The sequence below is a fragment of the Emydura macquarii genome, unplaced genomic scaffold, assembly GCF_026122565.2.
Source record: "Emydura macquarii macquarii isolate MOO-44397 ecotype Brisbane River unplaced genomic scaffold, CSIRO-AGI_Emac_v2 contig_312, whole genome shotgun sequence".
In the NCBI taxonomy this organism is placed as follows: domain Eukaryota; kingdom Metazoa; phylum Chordata; order Testudines; family Chelidae; genus Emydura; species Emydura macquarii.
In genome coordinates this window covers 10,963,688-10,991,409 of record NW_027130449.1, presented here as the reverse complement: position 1 = coordinate 10,991,409, position 27,722 = coordinate 10,963,688, and the positions used below count along the sequence as shown (strand labels likewise).

Below are 27,722 nucleotides of genomic sequence, written 5' to 3'. Positions count from 1 at the left end.
AAGATCCTTATGCCCTGAAACCGGAGCTGCCTTGATGGCTCCAAGTCTCTGAAGCGCAGAGCAGCAGGTGCACCAGTGTCACGTCTCTCTTGTTTACATGAGATGGTATCAAAGGAGACACTTACAGCCCAGGCTTTTTCTGTCCCCTTTACCCTCTGCCCCTCTTGCCAAGAGCTGCAGGATTGACTGAAACCTCCCCCTACCCCCTGCACAGCTGTGGCTAGATCCTGGAGCTGTGAGAGAAACTTGAGCAGAGCAAACAGCACTGGATGGGGTCATGGTCTCCACTCACTTATAATGTCAGAGAGAGCAGATGTGATTCTGTTGTCACCTAAAGTCAATGGAATTTACTCTAGCTGCCATAAGTGGGCACAGAATCGGAGCCAGTGAAGTTCATAGGCTGGGCTGCCTGCTCCCTATTATTATGGTTATCTAGGAGCCCCAGTCACTGGTCATGACCTCATTGTGCTAGGTGCTGTACAAACACAAAACAAAACCACAGTCCCCACCTCCAAGAGCTGACCATCTCCCTAGGGCTCTATCTGACCATTCCTAAATGAGGTTGGTGTGTTGCAGAGCTCCCGGCTCATGCTGCAAAAACCCTTTCTGCTGTAACAGGAGATGCTCTTCCCTTGGGATTTGCCAAGGGCAATCCAAGTGTCTCTGGACAACAGTCCGGTGGCCAGCCCATCGGAGAGCAAGTGTGCAGACCAGAGGTAAGGCACTGGCAGGAGGAAGTTCCCAGCAGTGCCTTTCAGGAGGTGCCAGCAGAAATACATTAGCCCACATCCGTTGAAAGAAGGCGAAGAGGAAAGAACAAGTGAGGAACCAGAGCACAAAGGATGGAGACCTGAAATACAGCATTGATGTCACACGCAGCAGAAGCTGGCGAGGTGACAGGCGGCTGCACTGCCTGTTCCACCATTAGCCTCAGTAATCAGATGTATGCAGTGTTAAATTTAACCCAGTGCCTTATGTGAGTCACTTTTTATTCTTAGTAGCGCTATGAATACAAATAGGGCTCAGCTCAGGGGTGGGGTGGGCAGAGATAGTGCACCAGGACACTTGGATTCAAACTTGGGTGAGGTACCGGCAGAAACATGTGCATGGGACAATGTAACGAGTGGTCTGCTCAGGACTGGCGCATCAAGGGCTGCCGCAGGTCAGGCTTGAGGTGCAGCAGCAGATCCACAGGGAGGCACTGGCGGGGCTGGAATCTCACGCTTGCGGCTGTCTGTGATGTCCCCGTTCTGGAAGGCCTCCTCAGCTTTCTTTTCACTTGTGCACGAAGCGAGATCAGAGCTCAGCTCTGCACAGCAGAAAGGCTCCTGCGTCAGCCCAGCAGCCAGGCAACGTGCCTCCTTGTTCCTTTGGGATTCAGGGCTTCCAGGCACGGTGGCTTTGCTGGCTGCTGGAACTGTATGGCACACAGCAGTGCCATAGCCGGGTCTCCTAGGCAGCACAGTGGGAGTTTCTTTGGGTGCTGCACATTCATTCCCCGCATCCATCCCAAGCAGCTGCATGCACACCAGGGAGTCACTAACACAACGAAGGAAGAGAGGGAACAGCAGGGCCATTGGATGTGGCATTGGTCTCCACTGTGCTCTCAGCAGCTGCTGCTGGCTAAAACTCGTGAGAGTCCATCTCACACAGGGACGCAGAGAGATTGCAGGAGGAATGTGTCCTGCAGCCTGCCTGTGAAGACGGCTGGGGTTACTTCATCTGGGGTTATCGCTATTAGGAATAATAATGTGCTTCCCTACAGCGCCTTTCATCCAATAAGCGTTACTTAGATGGTCAGCTCTTTGTCGCCCTTTGATATGTACATAGATAGATGGATAGGGGCACAGCTCGCATGTCTGCAGAGGCTGGTGGTGCATCAAAAGCATTTTAAAGGTTCTCACAAGATAGTAACAGGTCAGTCTAAACTCACACCTAGACTGTGCTGAGCCTCTCAGCGTGTCAGGCTCATCACCTTTCTCCATTCAAGTGGCTTTAGTGCTGGAGAAAACTGGACTGACATACACAGGGGGCTGAGATCTTCTGTTTGCCCTCAGAATAGGCACAGCGCAGTGGCTGTTGAAGCTTCACACACATATTTTGCCCTGCTGCCTGCCCCTCCACCCTCAGGGTGTCTTGCCTCTGGCCCGTAAATACCCCACTGTGTGGTGAGAGGGAGAGATAAGGAAGAGACCAGTTAGTATAACTATTCAAGGTATAAACAATATTTTAGATTCAAACCTTACTCTTACTCCTGGTAACAAATCTCTATGGGCTGGTGAGAGGGGCAGGTTAGGACAGACAGATCCGCACCAGGTTGGGTGTGGGGAGAGGACAGGTGGACCTGTACAGGCTTGAGTGGTCAGGATAGACAGACCCACACCAGCTTTGGGGGAGGTTGGGATGGACAGGGTGATCTAACAGCATTTGTCTGGTCGTACGTCCTGTGACTAACGCAGGCCTGCAGCTGCTCTTCTCTAAGGATTGGCAGAGCTGTCTCTAGGCTCGTGTGTAACCTCAGGAACCAGTTTCCAATCACGATGAAGACAATTGGCCCTTGTTGCTTTCTGTGTGAGCTAAAGATAGGAGCGGCATTGATCCTCCTGGCATCTGAAGCAGCTGGGAACATCAGCCAAGCCTGGGGACTCTGCAGATAAACAGTGCGTGGGGGTGCGGGGCTGAGCAGTTCTGCTTCTTGCTGACCCACTAGACTTTTTTTTCCCCCTCCTCCTTAGCTGAGCGTTCAAATCCTCTAGATAATTGACTGGCCACTGCTGAATGGAGCAGATGGGGAGCTGGGATAATAAAACCCCTGACATCACCCTTCCAGAGAGTTCAGCCGGGGGGGCGAGGCCTGGACGGCAGTGGGTATAAAAAGCCCTGGCACACCAGTCCTTGAAGAACTCTGCTGCACACATCAATTCTTACTCTTCTCCCAGACAAACACAGATGGATATCGCCATTCACCATCCCTTGATCCGCAGACCCCTGTTATCCTTCTTGACACCAACCCGAATCTTTGACCAGAGCTTCGGAGAGCATCTCCTAGAGTCTGAGCTGTTCCCTGCCTCCACCACTCTCAGCCCTTTCCTGTTGAGATCCCCCTTCCTAAGGACACCCAGCTGGCTAGAGACAGGATTCTCAGAGGTAACGTTTCTCTCTTCGCACTCTTTGTTGTCTTCTGTGTGCCTCTGGCTGGGTCTGGAACTGAGAGCCCAGCCTGCCTTCCCAGGGAACCTCAGGACGCACAACCTCGTTGCAGAGCTGGGAAGCTGCTCAGGTGGTTATTAGAAAAAGCTTGGGAAGGGAGCAACTGAAGGTGCCACCCTGCTCCCCCGTGTGAGGCTGGACTCAGCACGGCAGGCGCTGTCTGGAGTTACACCAGTGCTAAACTCTTTGTGTAATAATAATAATAATACTGATCACGCTTCAGTAGCACCTGTGAATCAGGCACCTTAAAGTGCTTCGCTATTGTCAATTAATTAAGCATCATATTCCCCCTGCGTAGTAGATAAGCATTATGATAGCCATGGGAAAGAGAGGCAAAATGACTTGCCTGATTTTTCACAGCAGTCAGCGGCAGTGCTGAGAACAGCACGTAGGCGCTCTGAACTCCCAGTTCCCTTCCCTAACTATTAGACCACACTCCCTTCTGGAGAAAGGAATAGAACCCAGGAGTTCTGACTCCCTACCCCGTGCTTAACATCTTGATCACGCTTCCTCTTTCTTTTCACAGTTTTCACCCATTGCTGCATGGCATATTTCCTTATCTGCAGCTCCCATTTCTCTGCTTTGGCCTCCCTTCTGTTGAATCACACAAGAGAATTAGAGACCTCTCTTACGGATGTTGAGGGTCTCCAGGCAACACATCCTGGGCATCCTCTTGCTGCATGAGTCTCCCAGGCCTGATTGCCAATCTGAACTAGATGCTCCTGCTTACCCCACTGCCTCATTCTTGGGCCCTGTTTCACTCTTCTGTTGTAATGCTCTGTAACTATACTAATGCTGCTCTGTGAAGTGCCCAGCAGAAGACACTAATGCATGACTACTTTTCTCTCTGGAGCCTGAATGCAGCACCTGAACATCACTAGCCCAGGGGGTGCAGGTGCTGAGCTCATTTCCAAACCTGTATTCCTCTCCCCTGAGAGTTTAGGGCCTGACTCTCAGACTTAGAGGTGACATGGTAATTGTACTGCAGTGCTTGTGATTTTACTTTCCTCACACAGGTTAGGGGATCTGTGGATTCACATTTGAGAATCAGTAGGGTGACTAGATAGCAAGCGTGAAAAATGGGGATAGGAAGGGTATGTGTGTCATAAGTGTCTTTATAAGAGAAAGCTCTGAATATCAGGTCTGTCCCTATAAAATTGGGACATCTGTTCACCCTAACAATCAGACTGGGAACAACATTGGCCAAGCCATAGTCTCTGCTATCTGCACAAAGGGTTAATTAGTTAAAAGGAAGAAAGCAGATTATTACACCTATTTGCAGGGGACTGAGTATGAGCCGGTTTCGGGCAGAATCTAGTTTAGAAGGACAGGCAGACTGGGCTTCTGCTCTGCAAAGTGACTGTAAGATGGTGTGGTGGGCTGGCTCCATGTTCTTCATCTTTCGATATCTATGGAGAAAAATTGCTCAGTACACAAGGAAAAATGTGTTCATTGTAACTGCTGGCCCAGCAAAGTCTGAGATAAGAGGGTCACGCTGGGCTCATACATCATCCTTTCCCAGTGCTGTGCTGGCCCTGCAGGGCTAGTGGGTGTTAAAAGTACAGTCCTAAGAATTGTTCCTAAAACAATCTGCTCAGATGCAGATGACATGGGGCGGAGGGAATGTGGGGCAGATATGCTGCATAACAAGGGCCCCGTTCTATAGACTCACTTTGCAGAGTAGAACTGCATTTTAAGAAAGGTACGAAAGGACACACACACACACACACACCCTTGTAAATAACTCTCCTGTGCCTGGAGGATCCTCTACTCATCCTCAGAATTGAGTTAGAAAACCGTCTTCCCACGCTTCCCTGCCCCACTGGGTTAACAAGAACTGCTTTGCACTCCACTGACTCCTCACATGTATCTAATGAGCCCAAATAGGAAGAATGCCTTCATCCAGGATCTGGCGCTGTAGGAAGATCAGGGAAAACCTTAGTAAAAAACAATTCTCCCTAGCCTTTCGGGAGGTCCGTCTGACTGCAGCATCACAGAACATGTCACTGTTGGCCCAATCTGCTCCAAGAATAGTGTCAGTGGATGGCAGATTGCACCTAGCACCACTCAGATGCTAGTAAATGCAGAGATCCCAGTGAGACTTTAGAAACATGTTTGCCCCATTTGTATTTAGTTCAGCCCTCACATCCCCCCTGGGGCAAATGCCCTCTTACCTGGCACCTGGTACCCTACCCAGACCAATAATTAGAGGGAAAGTTCTCAAAGGAACCAAATCAACGGGAGGAACTGGCGTTGCCTTCATTGCAAAGGATCATGGCACCATCCCTGCCATTGTCTGGCTAGGACCCAGAGAGACTCCTGGGAAGTCTATTGAGAATGGGAACTGGCTATCTCCAGCAGCACAACGGGCATATCTACTGCTGATTTCCCCCTCTCTGACCATTTGCTTCCTGCACCTGAGGTCAGATTCATCCCTGCACCGATGCAAAACAGGGGAGACAGTGTGGGCCTTCCTTACTCAGGTGCTGCTGGCCTGGCCACCGGCGCAGGCTGGGGTAGTCCAAGTTGTGCCCTTGTTTCAAAGTCCCATATGTGGAGGTGCAGAATCCCTGGAAGGTAAGAACACCCGATCTGCACCCTCCCACCTCCAGAATTCCCACTGCACCTGGGGCTGCTGTAGGGATGACACAGAGCTGACAGAACCTGGGCATAATGGTGCCTTTTGCCGGCGGTATTGTGTAGTGGAGGCAGTTTCTGCCTGCCTTACATTGCAACCCCTTTGTGGCAGCCTAGCTGATGCAAAGGCACCTGAGAGAATGATGAGCCACCAGACTCTCAGGTCCCACTAGCACTTGGCATTTTCTCCTCTGATTTTGTCAGCTCAGAGAAGTGCTCGGAATTCCTCCAGTAGAACATCGGGAGAAGTAGGCTTAGAAGCTCATTAGTTCATTTGTAAGAGAAGAACCAGGGAAATTCTTCCAAACAGTTCTCCAAACTGCCTGTTCCCTGGCCCTCAATAGCCCCTCTGCCAGAGGGTGTATTTCCCTCATTTCATCTTTCCTGTGGTTCACACTGTCACTTATTAAGCACTAGTTCGCTTAGTCCTCAGCGACTCCAAGCCTTTGTCTGAGTCTCCCTCCTCCCAGGGAATTTCACAAACAAATCACTGTAGAAGCTGGCAGAGCCCCAAGTTCACATCGCCAGGGGCCGCACAAAGTTCCCGCATCCACGCAGAAATTCCTACGAAAACGTCCTTCAGCGCCAGCTCTGAATTGCTGCATGACAAGTGCCCTTTTATCTCTCCAGGCCTTGCAGTGAGGAGGGGGAGGCAAAAAACCCAGCTGCTTTGATAGCAGTGTCCTAGTTGAAACACACTGGAGAGCTAGTAAACAACTGGCCTGATTCTTCTCTCAGCCTGGTGTAAATCAGGAGTAGCTCTCCTGAACTAACATTGCTGTGAGTGGCAGAACAGGCTCTAGGTGTCTGACAAGCTTTCAAGGGCATTGACAGCAGTCTAGACTGTGAGGGAGGAGAAATGCAGGGACTTTTTCAAACACTTGTGACTAACACACTCAGCAGAGTCTTAAAGGGACACTGTCCTCTTGAAAATCCCGTGGCTGGCTGAAAAGTTTCTCCCTATTTTAGGGTTCATCCAAAGCCTATTGAAGACCAAGGTCATCTTTCTACTGAGTTAATTGGACTTTGGATCAGACCCAGAGATACAAATAAGATCGAGGATTACTCTAACCGAAAGACATTAGGGAGAAACATTTTTTTCTCTTCATTTTTTTGACTTAGTGGCTCAGACATAGTTATCTGTTGAACCAACTTCTATGTGTTGCTTCGCACCAGGGTGTAATGAGCACAGTGTAATTAGGTTCAGCACTCTGGATGGAGGAATCTTATTCAAAAACTAAATTTTAGGAAAGGAACCCCCCCTAAACAACTGAGGAAGCAAAGAGACCCTGAGTCAAAAGTGAGGAAACTGAACTGCTTAGAGTCAGCATGGAGGCTATTTAAGCATCTCGTAACAGTCTCAGAAGGCATTCACATCCCTCAGCAAAAGAAAAATGAATTTAAGCAGGAAGGCAAGAAGGAAAACAGTTTGGCTAAATGACAAGGTCCAAGAAGTTATTCAAGCCAAACAGGTATTCTTCAGAAATGGGATTTCAACCCTATTGCATCCAATAGAAGGGAGAACTTACTGTACCTGATAAAGGGAATTAAGAAGGCAAGATATTAGCAGGGTTTCATACCAGGACAAATACTATTTAATGTATTTATCAATGATCTAGAAAACGGGGCAAAGCACTTAGGAGGCAAAATTGACTAATGACACATTAGTTCGGTTAGTCAAGTCTCTGACTATACAGGGGGAAACGTGAAACTGACTGTACAGTGCTGAAAAGACCCCTGTAAATATCAATAGGGAGAGCAGAAAGCCACAGATAATTTTGTGAAAGGCATTACAAATAAATAATATAATAATTGACCAAATGTAAAGGTATTAGTCAATTTCTAAAAGTTCAAGTTCACAGTGACCTTTTAACACCCCACAAGAAAGTATTTTCCCTCCACTAGTCAAATCAGAAGGCATAGGCACTCAGTAATGAGCATCAATAAAAAAACCTAGACAGAGAGAGACAATCTGGCACTGCTGGGATCCAAGAGTGAAACAAAGGGGCAAGTTAGACAGACTGCTGCTGCCTCAGTCAGCTCTTGAGGGGCAGGGCATGTTGCCCTCCCAATCTACGGCTTGGTCCTACATCGTTCAAAGTGATAAGTGCTTTTCTGTTGGCCTGCATGGGTGCAGGGTGACACCCACAGCCAACTGTGCAGCTGCTCTTCTCTGACCAACCCCTTCGTTTGCAGATGCGACTGGACAAGGACAAGTTTTCCGTAAACGTCGACGTGAAGCATTTCTCTCCTGAGGAGCTAAAAGTCAAGGTGTTGGGGGATGTGATTGAGGTCCATGGGAAACACGAGGACCGCCAGGTATATTTGCTCTGGGGTAAAGGCTGAACTGCTCCCACTCCTATTAAGCAAGGATCCGATGAGATGGCAAAACCACCTTGTTGCTTGCTACTCTGCAATAATTTCTGTTCACTTTCATTAATCATTAAGATGCCTGGGTGCTGAGTGCAGCCCCCTGACCTATCACAGACGGGGGCAGAGGTTATTTTGCTGTGCATTATGCGAACTGTGAATTGAACTAGAAAATCAATCATAAAAGGATCATTTCTGAGCCTCTCTCTTGTTGGGAAGGGGCCAGAAGTGCAAGGATGAGGAAAGCCCCAGATCGGAGATTATTGAACTAATTAACATTGAATCAGTTAACAATGAGAAGAACTTTAATAATTAAACCAAATGATGTAGCATACTCTTACCCTATTCTGTTACTATTCATACTGTTACTCTGGCAAAGCCCCATAAGGACAGCTGGGAGGAGGGTGAAGTCAAAACTTCCCAGGAGCAAAGGGGCACTAGAGTGCTGTGCTGGAGATCAGACCATTAGGAATCTGTGCCTTGCAACGTACACTGAGACTCTTGGGAATGGCTGTGGGGTGGTAATGGTCATTGCTCTGCCTGGGAACGTTTTAGGAGCTACAGCAGAACCCTGGCTAATAAAGGCAAGCCGATGAAATGAGATTAGGAAACACAAGGCCCACCATGAAATGAAATGTGTAGGGTTCTGAAGCCTGCTGCCAGGTAAAGCCTGGACTGCACAGTGTAGTGTCTGAATTCAGTGTAGCCCTGCCGCTTTGTGGAGGTCTCACCAGACAGGCATGCTCAGAACTTTCTGAAACATTTTCCTTTTGGGCTGGAGCTTCCCAAGCTTGACCTCAGCTCAGGGGGGGAAATTGTGAGTTGGAATCAAGCTGGCACAACAAACCAGGGCTGTTCTTTTCCTTCCCTTTCGATAAGGATGAGCATGGCTTCATTGCCAGGGAGTTCAACCGGAAATACAGGATCCCAGCAGATGTGGATCCTCTGTCCATCACCTCATCTCTGTCTTCGGATGGTGTCCTGACAGTGAACGGACCAAGGAAACAAACCGATGTTTCGGAGCGCACCATTCCCATCACCCGCGAGGAGAAATCGGCCACCGCGGGGGCCCAGAGGAAGTAGGAAGCTGTTTGAAACCGACTTTTCTATCCAGGAAAACCTTTCCATTGGATGCTAGCAGCATATGCTGTACTGACTGGCCATACTTATTTATTTATGCTAAGGAAAGAGAACAAGCTTGTTTGCTAACAAATAAAACATAAATAAGCACCTCGCAGTTTTGTCTTTGAATGTTAGGGTCTTGGTGCAGGATCGGGGATGTGGTGTACAGAAAAGCTTGGATATCTGTGCCTCTGGGAAATATGCACACTACTACTTATTGTTTGTGTAGTGGTAATGTCTAGAAGCCCCAGTAATGCACTAGAAACCCACTGTGCTAGGCGCTGCACAAACACAGAACCAAAAAGATGGTTCCTGCCCCAAACAGCTTACCATCTAAGAATCTATTAGTGTCCAGTGTGTAGGAAGAAGCACACATAGCCTGATTTAGATAGACTCCCCCATAGCCAAGCCAGCTCTAAAATGTCTTCATATACCTCTGGTGTCAAATCCTGAAGATTTTATTTGATATTTGCTCAGCCCTTACTCGGTGTTTGCTGCACCCTTGACTTCAGTGAGACTACAGGTTTTGGTCCCTGCATAATAAACCTGGAGAGCTGGAAATGGCAAGATGCTATATTTGATGTTTAAAAATATGAATGGCACAGTAGTGCTGGTGGGGGGACCGGACACAGATCTTAATGATACATAACAGCATCAGCTCCCTACTCTAGGTCAGGTCCAAAGGAGGGCTGTGTTTTTCTGGGACTGAAGTGAACCAGATCAGTGTGCATTACTAGGGAGTTCAACCGGAAATACAGGATCCCAGCGGATGGGGATCCTCTGTCCATCACCTCATCCCCGTCTTTGGATCATGTACTGACAGTGAACAGACCAAGGAAACAAACCGATGTTCCCAAGTGCACCATTCCCATCATCTGGGAGGAGAAATCGGCCATTGCAGGGGCCCAGAGCAAATAGGGGCGCAGATCACTGTGCAGATCAGGAACTGGCAGTGGCCTCTCTAGTTTGTGTTTGCCACAGGCTAGGAGGGTGGTCAATGAGCCGCGGACAGTGGCCCCAGGCTCCCATTCTCTCCCTCTCTGAAGCTCATGGGTAGTGAGAAGCAGAGAACAGGAGCTACTTTCAGAGTGCTCTGCAAGCAACAAGTTTCAGAGGGGGCAGTTTAGTTTGAAGCTACCTATACCGCACCAGCACTGCCCCTTTCCTGAAGGCTGACGATGGAGGAATGTGGGGGCTGAAGGAGCTGAGCTGGTGAGGCATGTGGGGGCTCAGAGGCCATGAGGCTTCATGAAACCAAAGTCTCCCCCAACCCCAGGCACAAAGAAACATTTTGCTGGTTTCACTTAACATGCAGACGTTTTTTGCTACCACCTGGTTGCATTATCTGTTTTTCCTCAATATTTCTGTCTGGATCAGAGCTCTACAAATTCCAGAGTCTTCTGAATGTGTCTTACAAGCATCAGAAAAGTCGCTCTGGGGGAAATTTAATTGGTTCGAAAACTCCAGGACAGTCTAAATCCATTCTAGTTATGGGCATGAGATGATACTTAAGGGAGGAAAATTGTATCTGAAATCTCTAGAATGGTCCATCTTGTGAGAAAATGTCCAAAGGCTGCAACTAATTCAGAGCAGATACAGGTTACAGTCACAAAGCTGCTGTAAACACAGTTACAGCAGCCACAGAGAAAAATGTCCTGCTCTCATGGTACAAATCACATCACTCTGAAATTATGCAGCCAGTGCCCTTCAAACAATAAATAGCAGCTGATGTATAAAACGTTCAGCTGATTGTACAGTGTGAGATAGCGAGAGCAGGGGACAGCAGGAGAGTGGTGGAAGGAAGTATGTGAGCCCGAGAATGCTCAGGGCTCTGTTCCCTGCGGACTGACTAAGTACCATCAGGGGGCAATTAGAGGCAGCTGGGGCCAATGAAGGACCAGCCAGGTGCTTCATAAAAGCTCCCCGCCCCAAACAGTCAGGGCACAAGCTAGAGGGCTGGGCGATGAGATGAGATGAGATGAGATGAGATGAGATGAGATGAGATGAGATGAGATGAGATGAGATGAGATGAGATGAGATGAGATGAGATGAGATGAGATGAGATGAGATGAGATGGAGTGCTGGCTTACGTGGAGGAACAGATGAGAGTGGAGAGCCCTGTAGACAGAGAAAGGTACCTGGATCAAGGAGCCAGAAGGAGGGGGAAGACAGCGCAGCTGGGGAAACAGTGCCAGTAGCAGATAGCTGCTGCTCAGAGGGCCCCTGGGCTGGGACCCGGAGGAGCGGGTGGGCCCGGGTCCCTACCCCCCTCCTCAGGGAAGATGGGTACTGGACACGCCCTGACCCACTACGAACTGTACAAGCATGGGACCCACTAGAGTGGAGCGGATTATTTGCCACAACAGTGATACAAAATGCTAGAGTTTTACTCAATTGCCACCAGCAGTTCAACCCTGCAGGATGCTGACAAAGGGAAAACAGAAGTAGCATTGACCCTGTTCAGAGTCTGTAATTCTAGCACAGAAGGGAGTGGAGAGAATTGCTATACGCAAATGTGTCCTTTGATGGGTGAGTGGTGGCATTTCTATTACAGCCAAACCTCTGTTTTCTTAGATAGTTCATTATCTTCACCCCACTAGACCCAAGAAACATTTCAGAAGTGACAGACTTTGATGCCAAATGTGACATTCTCTAGTGTCGTAAAGTGACAGAAATAAAATGAAAATTAAATGAATCAGATTATGTGGAAAAATAATTGGTCACACTTATAAGCAGCCAATTGCTGAGGAAATCCTGTTACATCTTTAAAACACTCTCGGGTCTATTTGTCTTGGTGCCATGTCATGGGAACCCAGGCTCCCAGGCAGGAAAAGGAAATGTCAGACTCCTCTGTACAAGGTAAAAATTAAAATGCCAGAAGCCAGAAATAACATATGGAGTGACAAACAATAGAGCATAAACATCAGAAAGCTTTTATTTGTCACTCTAATGCCTGGTTTTTTAACATCAGGAATGTCTGATGACTTGAAGGACAGCCCCTTAGCAGCAGACAGGTTGGAATCATTCTAAGGACATGGCTGTTCTCAGGTTAACAGTCTCTCTCAGTTCCTATTGCTTCTGCTGTGCCTCCTTCTGGTCTTTCCCCAGAACTTCACAAATAAGGGGAGCTCTGCCTTGAGGAGATCCATAATCTATCATGTAGGAGGACCGTGCAGTCGGTTTGAATGGAGGGGGTTCCAGCTCAGGCTGGTGTCCAGGAAACCAATGTGGTTCTCGTTTAAATCCTGAGGGCAGAAAGGAGAAAATTGATGAGTTAAAGGCAAGCAATGAGATGGCTATTGTCAGGTGAACAGATGAGACAACAGGAAGAATGAACCCAGGGGCAGCCTATCAGCCTATCGAGAAGCTGAACATGGGTTGAAGGGAGGGTAGGACCATATTATGCACTCTCAGCCAGTTGGCATTGTCCAGGGTTTTATTATAATTCCTGGACATGTCACTTTATCAGAAGAAAACATTGGAAAGATCCTGTCTAAGGTGCCAGGCCTCCATAGGCATAGGATTTTAAAAGCACCTAAATGCTATCCATCCTAGGTAAGGAAAGCCAAATCGGCCACTCAACAGCTCTGGAAACATTGCCAGATGTACAGGTGCATTATGGAGATTTTACATCTTGCTCTGAAGCATCAGGTATTGGCCATAGACAAAGATGGGATACAAGACTAGGCAAAACTATATTCTGGTTTGGCAGGGGCAGGAAGTTGGGTACTGGAATGGACAGGCCAGATGTGCTCCAACACAGACAGGGGGTAGGGATTCCAGACAAGATGGGGCAATGATTTGATCTGTTCTTGTAAATCCTGTTCCCATCCCACTTCTTCCCCCAGACAGAACATAGCCGATAATGTCAGAGTTTTTACCCATTATGCTTTAATCTGATGATATTGTAAGCATGTCCTGCTTTAAAACGTTATACCCATATGAGTATTCCTCTTGTCTCTTCCACAATGTCATGTATAAGGTGAGAGATTGATCAGGAATGAAATGTCCTCACAGCCTTCAAACACAACCGGAAAATGAAACTGAACAGACAAAGGAATGACCTCTTTTCTATAAAGCAGAAGTTTGTAAGGGTCTAAAACTGATGAGGCAGAGACCCAGGAGCAACAAATAGGGGTTTTGGATCAAGAACCTCACATGTAATTTTGATGAGGAACTTTAGCCTCCCAGTCTGAAAAATATAAAGAGAACACCTGAAATACAAACATCACAGACTCAGTAGAACTGGAAATATGAGCTCCCATTTAGATCTAGGGACATGACTCAGCAGGGAATGAAGAAACTGGAACTCTTTTTTCTTCTCTGAGAATGTGATCATTATTTTAATACTTCTTTTTAGCTACCGCACAGATCAAATTGACTACACTTCAGTTGCTTGCACCTACTTCTTGCGCCATGATGCCTTTCCTTGTTGTAATCTGACGAATAAATTGATTCAAAGTAGTGAGCATACTGAAAGGAAAAGCCCATGTTTAGTGCAGCAAAACATAAGTAAGCAAACATCTAATAAAGAAATGTTGCCTATCAGTTAAAGGAATAGTCTGCTCACCAAAGCATCTGAAATCATAATCCCTCTTTAAACTCTGATTAAATTAGGGCCACTGCAGAACTGATGTGCCTATAGTTTGTCCGCCCCGCCAAAGAGCCCAGTGACATGGTTCTGGGCAGAACTATTAAGTCCAAAGCAGAAACAGCTCTGGTCTGTGAAACGCTGCTGAGTTACGAGTGGCTTGTACCATGGCACAAATTGACTTCAGTGACTTTGCCTGGGAATAACTGAGGGGCAGAATTTGCACAGTAATTTTGTGGCTAAACAGCTCTGCTGACACCAATAGATTTCCCTGAAGTAACCAGGAGATGAGGAAGGACAGCTGGAGAATCTATTTTGGAGTCACTTGTTAGGGGCAGGAAATTAACAGCAAAGGAAAGAACACCAACCAGGAACCAGGTGAACATAAAATAAATGGAGCTGAGAGTGGCCAAAGGATTGAGAACTGAGCGAGGCTGGACCTCTTTAGTGATGGATTAGTGGTTGGGTGTTAGACAGCAAAAGGAATTTCTCAAGTTCTTGCCTCTGCTAATGGGGTCAGGATGGGACATACAGTGAATGAAAGAGGCTGTAGGGCTGGGCGTTCTGACTGTACCTGCTATTTCAATTTCAGAAACCAATAGAAAGGACTGAAGGAACAAAAAGCTTGTACCTGGGAAGGAAGTGGTTTGGGCTGTGCGATTTTCCGGATATCATACCGCTCCTGGTTCCAGTTCCCCATAAGAGTTTTGTTGGAGTAAGCATCCTCATTGGTGGTGCATCTCCAGCCGTACTGGCTAAACTTGGAAGTGCTGTTCCAGTCCGTCCACACTTCTGCATGACCAGTGGCATGTATCAAGGAACCATGGTGAGAGTTATAGAAACACGACAGGGACATGATCTAGGAACAGAAATCCAAAAGCACTTTGGGGATGTCCCTGATCTTTCACAAGACATAATAATGCACTGGAAAGATGTTCTTCACCCTCCTGGCAGCTGGGCATGCAGCTTCCAAGCCTTCACTTATCACAGGAGGGCACCATTTATTTTTATTGATGCAAAAACTTTAGTTTCAATTTGTGTGTGTGGCATGTGTGCATGTGTGTGTAAATTCTCTTTTCTTAATAACAGCACTTAGTTCTTCTCAGCTTCATCAAACCTCTCAGACTACACTGGGCCCCCCAGAGTAATATTATCCTAATTTAACACACAGCCATAGGGAACAGTCTGAGCAGGGATTAGAATTTGTGAATTGCAAACTGCATGTCATCTGCTCAGACCCTACCTTTTCTTATTTGAAGTCTTCTACTGTTATTATTCAATTGATTCTTAATAAAGTTTCCTTCCCCTGAATAGTAGCTGGAAGGCAAACAAGCAGAATGGCAGACAGTAACTGTGTTGCTATTATAAAATCAATTTTTGTTATACTGTGTAATCCCACACAGAAAGCTTTAAGTACCATCATAAATGCCTAGACCCCTCTCCCCGCTAGATGGAATTATAGTTCCCTGGGTACAGTCTGATGAATATCAGTGCTGGAACCTGCCAGGGCTCTGCCCCTGCAGCTCAGGAAGATATCTTCAGATGTTTTGTTACGAGAGTAACAGAGGGGGTTGAGGGTGGGTCCTAATTCAGACAGCTGAATTCCAACACTGAAGAACTTTGTGATTAATGAGTAACTGGGTCCCCAGAACTGTAAAATGCACAGAAGGTATCCACATTGTCCTGAGCAGGAATCTTGGGATATAGCTGAAGATTTCAAACATCCCAATATTTTAATCTGAAGTTTTGGTTTAGGCCCTTTTGTAGAGAAAAGAGGTTTTGGAAATAGAAAATGAAACATTATTAATGCTATTTATTTGCAAGGTGTTGACAATGGATTCAGCTCCACAGAAGATACAAAGGAAGACACAGTCCAGTAGCTGGACAGCTCATGAATACAATACGAGTCCCAAAGGATGGTGCTAACCTAGGTCCTGATCCTGCAGTGAGCTTCACCTGGATGCTTAGAGATTTTTTCTCTCCTCAGATTTGGGGCTGCTCTTTTCAGAGATGGGTTAGTATTTGAGGTTCTTGGAAGAAGAAACTTTAAGAAGGGATTTGCAAACTGTGTGGATGGTGAATAGAAAAAGGAAATGAATCTACAAAAGTCTATGCACAGAATCAGGTAGCCTAAGTTTTCAGAAGAACACTATAAAGGATTGAGCTGAGAGCAGAAGCCAAGGAAGACATGTATACTAGCCCTGCACAAAAAATACCTCAGACTCCGTGGACTCTGATGGTCCCAATGACAGAAGACTCTCCTCCATGGCACACAACTGTTTTGGAATCACAAACCCCTTGTCCTGCTCTTAACTATGCGGTTCATCCAAGGATCTTAGACAAAAGTTCCACACAGGAATCTCAACACACTGGTGTGGACATGAGCGCAGCAACCCTACTGGGTTGGGGTAACTGATGTTAAACACTCTTGTGCCAATGGACCAAGCAGCCATGGGAGCTGACCCTGGCTCTGGCAATAAGAAGGAGCAGGAACTGTGGCAGGCAGCCAGAAAAACTGATTTGATCATGTTTATGAGCTCATGTCCTTATCATCAACTACTGCTGATGTCACCAGCTATTGTGAATCTGTGAAGTGAGACACTTGTAACACGTTGCCGTAGCATCTGGACACTTAGCAATGACTAAAAATTAAACAAATGCATAAAAGCTACCCATATAGGCAGCCAGATCAGTCATTATTGCTCAGCTCAGTAGCTACCTCCAAGTGCCAGAATATTTCCCCACACTCATTATAAGGCCTTCTGCATTCAGCAAAAGGCCTGACTAAAATAAGTGATCTGCACACTGTGCCCCTCCTATATGGTGATTACCCTCAAAAATGTATCACTTGAGTTAGATAACTAACACCCCCTCAGCATGCAGCTGATCCAAAGCCCCCTGAAATCAGTTAAAAGACTCCCCCTGATTTCAGGGGGCATTGGATTAGGCCGTATATGAAATAAAATTTTGTCTATTTACCTAAGGCCAAAGAGGCATGATTTTAAGGTGACTTTAGCATTAGAGAATTATTATTAGATTGAAAAGTTAATGTCTGTACAGTGCTTTGAGGCTGAAATGTGCCGGCTAAGGATTATTGTTTAACCAAATCCATTACATTAGTGTAATGTTCAGGTTACAACTTCAAATGCGGAAAATTCTGGGAATGCAAATCCTAATTTGCCATGTTTTATGGGACACATTTAATGGCATGAATGGTAACATACTGAGCTACACAATGAACCCGGAAAACAGGGCCAGGAAAAATTCCCCACGTTCAACATTACAACAGGAGGGAAACTCTAGTATAGTTTGGATTGTTTAGCACTGTAATGTCAACAATGTTATTTTAATGGAGTGTTTTGTGCTGAATCTCCTGTTAGCTTTCTTTTTAAAGAACACAAATGAACAAAGAATAGAACAAAACAAGCAGAGAGGGAAACAAAACACTTCAAGCAGCCCCAAGCACCTGAGTCACCATTAGCTGCAAGGTGAACTCTGCCCATGCAAGAATGACTGCTCTCCTGGCCCAGAGCTCCAACTGGCTCTGCAGGGGCCAAGCACAGAGACTTTTGCACAGGGCTACACAATGCTGCCAGCAACAGCCACTTGGCCACTGCCCTATGCAATATTCCCTGTGCAATATTCCCTGCCCATTGCACCTCGGTTCCTTCCTTGCACTCTCAGCACAAACCCCTCCCACAGCTAGTCTCTTCCAGTTAGCCCTTTCCCTTCGCAATGCAGGAGTCCCACCCTCCCTGACTCTGAGCCCAGCCCCACCACGTGCACCCAGCTCCCGCCTCCTATATCCAGACCCTCCCACTTGCGCTACAGGCCCCACCCATTGAGCCCCACCCCCTGAACTAGGCCCCGCCTCCTACGTCCAGCCCCACCCACTTGCCCTGCAGGCCCCACCCATTGAGCCCCACCCCCTGCACCAGGCCCGCCCCACACGTCCAGCCCCGCCCACTTGCCCTGCAGGCCCCCGCGCTCCTTACCTCACCCTGATCGCGGACACGCCCGGAAGGCGCAGACCACGCCCCCTAGCCGCGTGGCCCTGGTGTGATGAAGTCGCTGGCGGGGCGTTACGGCGTAGCCGCGCGCCGTCCGGAAAGGCCCGGACGGGAAGAGGAAGGGGCGGGCTGCGGCTGTGCCTGTGCCTGTGCAGAGCCGGCTGGTCCCTGCGCAGCAACCACCGGCCCCGAGCGCTCCGCTTGGAGAGTGAGTGGGGGGGCCCTGTTCCCATGGAAGCCGGGAAACGCGTCTGACGTCACGAGGCACGCCGGAAGTGAGGCGATCCATACCGGGAACGGAAGTGACGTATATGGAGCGACGGCGGGGCTGGGAGAGGTAGTAAGCGGAGGAGGAGCGGGCCGGGGATCGGGTCCCTTCGGGTAGGTTCGGGTCCTTGGCGGTCCCCATCTGAGCGTGCCCGTCCCGAGGGAGGGGCTCGGGTAGGCCGGGGGCGGGTCTCCCCTCCCTGCGGGGGGGCAGGTGTGCGGCGCTGTAGGCCGGCCGGGTGTGTGTATGTGCGTGCCATGGTGCTGCGGCCTTCTTTGCTCGGGGGGCGGCGTGTAAGGCCCGTTTTCTACAGGGGCGGGCGATGAAAGGGGGGGGGAAGTGAACTGTTCACTTGTGTCTCAAAGCTCGGCCTCGCCCCCCAAACCCGGGCAGCCCCTTGTGCTGCATGAAGCTCCCCGGCCTCTGGTTAGAGGCTGACACTGTGACAGCACAAGGGGGGCCCTGACCCATCTTTCTCCCCTTTAGGATGTTGACACCATGAGACCCACACGCCGACTCCTCCTCGTGGGGGAAGGAAACTTCTCCTTCTCTGCCGCCTTGTGTGATGCCAGCGACCTTGAGACGCATGTCACTGCCACCTGCTACGAGAGCGAAGAGAGAGTTTCCAGACAGGCGCTTGCTAAAAATAACATACAGCATCTGAGGGGGAAAGGTAAAGAAAATAACTTTGCTGTCTTGTGCTGAATGGTAAGTATTCCCTCCCCCTCAACTGTCTGGGTGAGTAACTGATGGCGTGGGTAAAATTGTGAGAAGGAAGAAATACAGATAAAATCTTGCTGATCAGCAAGATTTTATCAGGCCGTGGAATTGTTTCACAGGAAATGTGTTTAACAGCCATTGAAACAGGACCTTTATATTGAACAGTATTATTGATCATAACAGCAATAAAGGGCCCCTGGAGAACGAACAGTTACTAAACAGTAGAGGGTTTTGTAGGAACAATTAAGGCACTTCCAAGTATTCCTCCACATATCAATTTAAGACCAGAGAATATTTCCCCAGAAGAAATAACTGGATTCTGGAAAAATTCTGTCAGAGGACTGAAAAACCTTTCAAATACTCATACCTTCAAATCTTATCAGAATCAGACTGAAGAACAAAAAAAAAGCACCAGCAAAGTGGTGGAAATGGAAGGGGTCTTATCTTCCTGATATCACCTCCAGTGGGGGTGAGAGGGGAAGAGAGGAAATGCCAAGTAATATTTAAAACTGGATTGGGGAAAGCTCTGGAAAAATATGATGTGGGGTGGGGGAGACAATGCTGCATTGGCCTTTATGGGATGAACTAGATGGGACTGTATAGGACTTTTCTTAATGGCTATGATTTTGAAAAGAGAATTTGCTTTTCCTTTTCACTTGCCATCTTTATGACCAACAGTAGAAACTATATGGCAGACAGAAAGCCCTATTAAAATAACCCAACCATACTCTCTCCCTTTCTACCAAGTTTTTTGTTTATATAAATAAATATATATATATAAAATTGCATTTTTAAGTCCCCTGCTCTGATACTTTACTTCTTGCAGGGGCTGAAGTTTGCTTTTGTGTGGACTGCACCAAACTGAAGGACTACTTTTTGCCAGCAAAGAGAAAATTTGATTGCATTTATTTCAATTTCCCTCACTGTGGGAGGAAAGCTGGAGTGACAAAGAACAGAGAGCTTCTTGCCAAATTTTTCTGTAGGTGAGTAAAGTGAAATTAGGTAGCACAGACCTATCTGCTACCATGTGGCCTGCTGAGCCACTTTCTAGAAGCTGCATTCTGGTTCCCTAAATGAGTGTCTTAAATTTAGCAGCTTTCAGTGACCGTTTACAATCCATTTAGAAAGAGCCCATTTTTTCCCCATGTAGTTTGCTGTCACTGTTCCATTTCTATGTGTCCTGACAGAGTACTCATCCGCTTTTTGTTCTAGCTGTGCAGAAGTGCTCGCAGAGAAGGGAGAGGTCCATGTGGCTCTTTGCAAAGGCCAGGGAGGGACGCCTGCTGACCAGCCAATGAGAGAGTGGCACAACAGCTGGCAAGTCGTGGCTATGGCAGCGGGAGCAGGATTTATCTTGAGTGATGTTCATCCCTTCAATTTAGAGGATGTTCATGGATATAAGTGCACTGGCTACAGGTAACCTACAGATGCTGCAAAAAAGGTCATTGATATTCACGCTGCTCCTTAGGCATTTCCATAGTGCCCAACACCATAGTCTGTGTCCAGAGCGTTCGTCTTGTGGAGAGGAAACCGCTTCTGGTTTTTTTTCATTCTATAAAAATATAGTACTCTTCTCTTCCATCTCCTAGTAGGAAGGGATAAGAAACACTGTCTCAGAAGGCAAGAATTTCAGTATCTGCCAGAAAAAGAGGTATCATACCATCTTAAATCTCAGAATTAGCATTTCTCTTTCCAAATGGAACCATTCGTATTAAGGGGATGGAGAGGATGGATCCACATCTGGTCATTGGTCTTTCCACTTGGAAGGGGGTTGCATGCTAGATCTTCTGCAGTGTAGACAACGCTATGCTGACTCAGTCATATCAGTTTACCAGTCACTCAGTGTCACTTACTTGCTTTTGTGTGTTTAATATTAGTCAGAAATATCAGTTACTTTACCAGATGGTGCATTTCTGTGGTTTGCCAGGAGTCAGGATAAATCCTTCTCTGTAGAAGGTGCATTAAACCACATCTTCTCTCGGAGCTTGCCATTTCAACATCCCAGGCCTGTGATCTGCCAAACTCAACTGGAGGGCAAGTGGGTTTCCTTCCAGGTTCCAGAAATATTTGTGGATAAAATTAACAGGTAAGTGTTTGAGTCTCATATCTGCTTTGATTGTAGCTTTACACAACAGGCTGCATTTGAGCCGTAGTGATATTAAACAAAGCAAGACAATGTTTGAGTCTCCTGCTAACTTAATCTACAATCTTGCATGAATGATCAATTTGCATCTGAGACCGTTATTAAATGTTCCAAATTCCATTTCCTTTTACAGGGAAAAACAGCAAATTTGGTCATTTTATTTTTTTTTACATGTTGGTTCCATATTTATGGTCCAATTAGCATAAGCTTTCGGAAGAGAGAAAGAGTAATTTGTTGGCCAGAGGTGTTAGACTGGTCCTGTCTAGAAGAGTGAAGTTTTAATAACATTATGCAATGATTTGGGAGCAATCCTGGAAGTGGTTTAGTCTGTGCTAATATTGCTAAGGATAGTTAGGATTATAAACTGTAATCAAGTATTTAATCTCTCTAAACTGGTTCGTATTCTGGAGAATATCCAGGGCTAAAACAGTTCGATTGACTTCCTTAAATGAGCTTGTAATGCTAATAGTGAGTGGAAGTCATTTTGCTAGTAAAGTCCTCCCCCTTCCACCAGCCAAGTGCAACCTAATCCTCCATTCTAACTCTTAACACAAACCCTTATGTCCTGCAGATGTGTTGGTAATAACTAAACCACCATGACTCAAGATTTCCCTTGTCGAGGCTGCTGTTGAAAGCCAGCTTAACATTAAGGGTCACTTTGAAGAAGTCGTTCACCATACTTATCTTAAATTATAATAGAGGAAAATGTTTTGAAAAGTCTAAGTGCAGTGATTTTTATAATCTGCTGTTTTGTTTTGAATAGGGGTTTCCTAGATATCAATTCACATCATCCTGTAAGAACAATAAATGAAAAGCTCATCGCAGAACTCAGCCAAACCTTCCAAGTACAAAGGGTCGACCAATCCCTTTCTCTGCTGCACCGAGGCCACCAGAGCTCTGTTTCTCAGTCAGACACCTTTTGGATCATTCCCAACACAGAGCAAAATCCAAGCACTGAACCTGTGGGTAAGGGAATAGCAAGAGGTGTCTTATTTTCTGGTCTTCATTTCTGCAGGGACATAGACCAATATGATAGGATGAAGGCTCAGGAGGGAGACCAGCTCTCAGAATATTATCATCTTAGATCGTCCCTTCTGGTTTATATTCAGGATGTTGTACAAAGGCTGAGCTTTCTCCCTGGGACTCTGCATGTTCTCACTGGGCCTGTCTTTAGGAAGTGTCTGATCTCTCCTCACACTCTACCTGTTTTTCATGAGACTCTTTTTATATGTGCAGTTGATAAGGGTACAGAGGGCAGCTGTATCCAGATGCTTATGGATAATATTAAAAACACTATACATTCTCTGCGCCAATCTCTTTTATGTTTTACACTGAACTCTATGGCAGAGGAAGCAAAAAGCTCTGAAACTGAGCTAAATGATTCTGTCATATTTGACTCTCAGCTTGATAAAACTCAATATTTCATCTATGTGAAAACTGACATTTCAGACTCCACAGCCAATGGCTCTTGTGTAGGAACTCTATCAGCAGCTCCCTGTGGGACAACAAATGGTGACCTGGGCATTGTGTTTGCGTCAGTGAATCTTGACCTGCTAGCCATGCAAATTTGTGGAATTTCTGACTGGCGAATGCTATGGAGCTTAGATGAGCGTTTCCTGAATCAGTTTTTTGGAGGAGAGTTAAAACCTTTCAAGAATTTTTCCCTCCATCCATCTTCCTATGTGCATGATGTCAGCTTCTGGGTTCCTGAGTGTGAACAGTTTGATGAAATTGCATTTCACACCATTGCCAGGTGTGTGTCGCAAGAAACTGTCATGTCCATCCAGCTACTTGACAGCTTTCAGCATCCACAGACTGGACAAACCAGCCTCTGCTACAGACTAACCTTCCAGTCCTGTGACAAGGCTCTCACTCACCAGCAGGTGGCAGAGATGCAGATGCGGTTTAGAAAGGAGATACAGCAATGTTTGCGTGTGACTCTGAGGTAGAAGAACATTGTATGCTGTTTTCAGGTCTTCATCAACAGCACCTTTAATTCACATTCCTGTGGGAAGCCTGGACTTCATGTTGTGTGGTCCCTTAAAACTATGTGTTACTATTATGGGTAGCCAAATTATGCCTCTTATAAAGGCTCTGCAGACTTAATTTAAAATGTTATCTACCTGCCTTTAATTCTGCTCTCAAAGATAATAAAGTCCCGCTGCTTTCCACTTGTCTGACTATGTGACAGTTGAAATGTCAGATCCCAGTGGGTGTTTTCTTTAGCAGGTTCCCATAGAAAAGGAGTTGAAAGTGATTCTGCTTGTGTGTGACAAAGGTGGGTTAAAGTTAACTCTCTGGACAAGACTGCCCAGTGTTGTTTGATTATATTCATCACTTGTTGATGGCTGCTGTATCAGGTACACTACAAATAGGAAAACTGCATCAATTTTCCCTCACTTGTTTGAAATGTCTGAGCATTTTTATATGTCAAGCAATGAGGCTCAAGTGGTCTCACCACACCAACTCAGCACAGCTGAACCCAAGAATGGCTCTGATCTGTGGCATCTCTTCCTATACAAGGAATAGAGCAGATGTAATCTAAGGTGGGGGAGGTAAATGAAGGGTTTTGAAATTGGATCTTTTGAGTCTCTTTAGCAGGTGCAGCCCCTGCTATATAAGGAGCTGGAAATATGACATTTTGTTTGATACTAGTCTTTGACAATTCTACTAACTGTTTAGGAACTGAAATTGAGAGGGTGTGGGGTTGTGGTAGACTGCTGATTATAAGCTTTGTTGGAGCTGATCCACAGGAGGTAGGGGAAACCGCTTCTGTCCATGTCCTGTCTAAGGTACATAATATGGCCCCCATCTCCATAGTATCAGACTGCCTCACAGTCTATAATGTATTTAACTTAACAAATCTTAGGAGGTTTGGAAGTACTATTATCCCCATTTTACAGATGGGGAACAGGCAGAGAGAGACTAAGTGACTTGTCCAGTATTAGAGGTATTGATCTGCACTGATGGGGAGTAGGTGAAATCTTTTGGCTAGTGACATGCTCAGGGTGTGGGGAGAGCTGATAGCAATGAGTTGATGGTCAAAACTTCAGGGTATGCATGTCTAAATTCTGACCTATTTCTTTAAAGGGGCAAGTATGAAGAATGGAAGCTGGTGTAGAAACTCCTGGGTATGTCACTTTGTAATGAGATCCCACAGTATTATTTCCTCTAACTTTTAAATGACAGTCAGGATAAATTTAGACTCAAAAGTGATGTTTTGTACAGGTGATCTTGTGAAACGTACCTTTAGACATGTTTCACTTGGTTTTAGTCCCATGGAAACTCTAAAACTATGACATTGCTGCATTGTGCTAGTGTACAAGAACCTGAAAATAATGTCTTTACTGTTTACAGCCAGTGATGTGCAAAATGTAAGCAAACAGGAGTATAGATAGTGGGAGGGGGGAGAGGGTTGCATATGCACAATGCATTTTTACTGATAGGTATGTTTTACAGCCATTTCATATCTACTAGAGGAACTTTCCAGCCCTTATTATCTTGGCTGAGTCCTTAGATTATCTGGTGACTTCCCTGCTTCCCTCATGTGAAACAGAAAAATCCTGGGAAGCTCCAAAATGAGTGAGAACATTGTCCTTTATTGTGATCATTGTGCTACTAGTGCTAGATATACTATCCACACCCTGCATGGTTTGTTAGTCAGGTGTGGCGCACTCTGCACCCGTCTTCCGGTTTTGCCTTGCACCCCTCCGTTTGCAGGGGATGAGCCCATCCCAACCTCCTTGCACAGGCAATGCCAACTTACGAGGCATTCTGCATACACCCCGTGATGTGCAGGGGAAGGCAGGAACTCAGTTCCATGCTCAGTTGAGGTTTTTCTCTTTGCACCCCCTCCCCTTGCACAGTCAGACTGTTTGCATAGTGGGGTGCACTCCAATGTGCCCTCTTGCATGGCTAGACTGTTCCATGCTCTTGCATGGTTAGACTTGCTTGAGCACAGTGGGGCACTTTCTTATGCAACCCCCTCCTTTGCACAGCGAGTCTTGCACGCTCGATGCACAGCGGGGCACTCGCCTATGCAAAGACCCCCCCCCTTTGCACAGCGAGAATTGCACGCTCGATGCACAGCGGGGCACTGCACGCTTTGCACAGATGCACGCTCGATGCACAGCGGGGCTTTCTTCCTATGCAAACACCCCCCCCCCTCCTTTGCACAGCGAGAATTGCACGCTCGATGCCTAGCGGGCGCCCTCCCTTGCAGAAGGCCGCTGCCTCCTTCGCCCGGTGGCCGTGGCGGCGGCAGCAGCAGCAGCGAGCAGAGCGAAGCCGGACCCAGGTGAGGCTGAGCAGCGCGTGGGCGGCGGTTAACAGCCCGCACCTGGGAGGGGGGGAGGTGCCCGCATTAAGCATGGCGGCCGCGCCGGCTTCATCCCGCGCGCACTCGGCGGCGCGAGCCCAGCGCGCTGCCCACGCTAGGCATGGCGGCCAAGGCGACCCGGCAGCGGGCGAAGGGAGGCGCCGGGGACCCGGTCCGGCCGCGAGAGGAGACGCCGGGCCCGGAGGAGGCTAAAGCGGAGTAGGTGCCAGGCGGGTGGCCGGGGGGAGGGGACGCCGCTGAGGGCCCGGCCCCGGGGGTGCGGGGCGGGCGCGCGCTGCTGGGCTTGTCCCCCTGCCCCTCACCCCGCGACGACGAGGGGAGCCCGACCCCTCAGCCCAGCGCCCGCCGTGGGGAGGGGAAGCCGGCCCGCCCGCAGCCTGGCGCCCTGGGCAGGGTGGGCCCCCTACCAGGGGGCGGTGGGCTGCCCACAGACCGCTCCTAGGCGAAGCCAGCCCGAGGGGAGCCAGGCAGGGGCGGTGTCCCCGGGCCAGTCCCAGGCTATGGCAGGGACGAGGGGCTGAGGTAAAATAGCTGTTACTGGACCGGCCAGCGCTACCACAAAGCACCCTGTGTCCGCCTGCAGGGAGCCGGCGGGCCCCGGCACCTTGTGGGCGCCCCTGTGGAGCTGGGGAGAGTTCAGAGCCAGCGGGGGCTTTGCTCAGTGAAGGGGCTGGGCTGGGGCTCGGTTCCTGCAGCCGGCGCCTGGCATGACAGTGGTCCTGAAAACTAAACAACAAACCGGCAGAGCAGAGCAGAGCCTTTGGCCACGAACGTTTCCTCAATGTAGTTAGAAACATGGTGCAGTAGCACGCCGTGCTGGGTGCCATGCAACCTCGCTGACCTCTGGTAAGTGCTGGGATGCGGGTTCAAGGGTGGAAGGATGGAGTGATTAGTCTGGGGCTCTGGAGACCTGGGTGCAATTCCCTGTTCTGCCACAGACTTCCTTGGGCAAGTCCTTTAGTTTGCTCTGTGTATGGGCTCCCCGTCTGTAAAAGGGTGGTCAGAACACTGTCCTGTTCTGTTGGGAGGATGAATGTATTAAGGAGTGTAGGTGTTCAGCTACAACCGTGATGGGGCCATGTAAGTACAGAAGAGAGAGGAAAATGTCTCCCGAGGGTCACAAGTTGGGTGATGGCTAGTTAAGCCAAGTAATTCTAAGTGACGTTTATTAGATGTATTTAAATTCAAGTTGCTTTATCCATTTACACAACGAACAAGATGCCTAGCATAACCTGAGCTGAAGGATCTGAAAGGAGCATGCAAAGAGCTGTAGATTTAGATTCACTGTGTGTGTGTCTTTAAGGATACTAAAGAGGGAGTGCAGACATACAATTTCAGGTTTTGCATTTCTTCCCTGAATGTCTTAAATCCCTTTTTGTGCGGATTTCCCAGTGTCTTGGGTTCTTTGCCACTTGTCATCTTGCTGTTCTTTATTCTGTTACCTCATGTTATCCACTCCAGTAAGTCCTCCTGATGCTAGTTCTTTGCTTTTGATTAGGCCATCTGGGAGCAAGGCAGGTCAGGTGTGGGCACCGGAAGGATCCACAGCTTTCAAGTGTCTGATCTCAGCCAGGTTCTGTGCTGCCCTCTTGAGTAACATCTCAGATTGTGATGAGACATTTAACTACTGGGAACCGGTAAGTGACTTCTCTTCCTTGATGGTGATACTTGGGGTTTTGTAATTGGTCTGTACAGATTCCTGATACAGATTTGCCCAGAGTTGCCTCATGCTGATCTATGCCCTCAACATGTCAATCTTCTTATCCTGTTATTTGCTAATGGCTAAAGGAAAAACATGTCCTCCTTTTAATCTGTATTTCTTTTAAATGGGATTTGTAGATGCACTACCTCGTCTATGGGAAAGGATTCCAGACGTGGGAATATTCTCCGGTCTATGCCATCCGTTCCTATGCTTACCTGTGGCTTCATGCCTTGCCAGCCTTATTCCATGCTAGAATTCTACAGACAAATAAGGTAAATCATTTGTGTCAAGGTTTTGCTTGTGGGAAATCATCTGGCCTTTGGTCTGTATGAGAGAAAGCAGCTGTTTTATACAAAGGGCATTGGAATTCTTAATTAGTGTGTTTGTGCATGCACATGGATATCTAAGTGGGTGCAGGAGGAGTATGGTTAGTAGGGTTCATGAACCAAAGGCAGGCTAGAAACTGTTAGAAACTTGCCTCCTGAAAGTAGCCATATATTTTCTTTACACAACACAGTCAACATGTGGAACTCCTTGCCTTAGGATGTTGTGAAGGCCAATACTATAACGGGATTCAAAAAGGAACTAGATAAGTTCATGGAGGTTGTCC

General features: G+C 47.4%; 3 protein-coding genes across 12 annotated transcripts in view; 2 read left to right on the top strand and 1 right to left on the bottom strand.

The window, feature by feature from the left end:
• Positions 1-2,811: 2,811 nt before the first annotated feature.
• CRYAB (crystallin alpha B) lies at positions 2,812-9,447 on the top strand. The gene is made up of 3 exons (XM_067565399.1): positions 2,812-3,147; positions 8,044-8,166; positions 9,097-9,447. Exons 1-3 carry the CDS (start codon positions 2,950-2,952, stop codon positions 9,298-9,300), a joined length of 525 nt encoding a protein of 174 aa, XP_067421500.1. The 5' UTR covers positions 2,812-2,949; the 3' UTR covers positions 9,301-9,447.
• A 2,802-nt stretch (positions 9,448-12,249) lies between these two features.
• Positions 12,250-18,134, bottom strand: CFAP68 (cilia and flagella associated protein 68). 3 transcript variants are annotated; one of them, XM_067565372.1, is made up of 4 exons: positions 17,926-18,134; positions 14,562-14,789; positions 13,746-13,812; positions 12,250-12,584 (listed from the first exon to the last, which is right to left on the bottom strand). In XM_067565372.1, exons 2-4 carry the CDS (start codon positions 14,784-14,786, stop codon positions 12,409-12,411), a joined length of 468 nt encoding a protein of 155 aa, XP_067421473.1. In that variant the 5' UTR covers positions 14,787-14,789; positions 17,926-18,134; the 3' UTR covers positions 12,250-12,408. The 3 variants fall into 3 exon arrangements, with proteins under 3 accessions (XP_067421473.1, XP_067421483.1, XP_067421478.1); XM_067565382.1 differs by lacking the exon at positions 17,926-18,134 and adding an exon at positions 15,858-16,203; XM_067565377.1 differs by lacking the exon at positions 17,926-18,134 and adding an exon at positions 15,174-15,658.
• LOC137164425 (alpha-1,2-mannosyltransferase ALG9) overlaps positions 17,947-27,722 on the top strand; it is an 82,131-nt gene continuing 72,355 nt past the window's right edge. For 3 of the 8 annotated variants that reach the window (XM_067565324.1, XM_067565343.1, XM_067565333.1), the window contains exons 1-3: positions 25,473-25,608; positions 26,909-27,047; positions 27,250-27,384. In XM_067565324.1, the coding sequence (XP_067421425.1) occupies positions 25,511-25,608; positions 26,909-27,047; positions 27,250-27,384 (372 nt within the window). In that variant the 5' untranslated portion in view covers positions 25,473-25,510. Of the gene's footprint in view, positions 18,322-18,694; positions 18,917-19,754; positions 19,912-20,140; positions 20,345-20,855; positions 21,015-21,834; positions 24,256-25,472; positions 25,609-26,908; positions 27,048-27,249; positions 27,385-27,722 lie in introns of those variants that run through there. The other 5 variants (XM_067565367.1, XM_067565309.1, XM_067565316.1 and 2 more) reach the window with 5 other exon arrangements.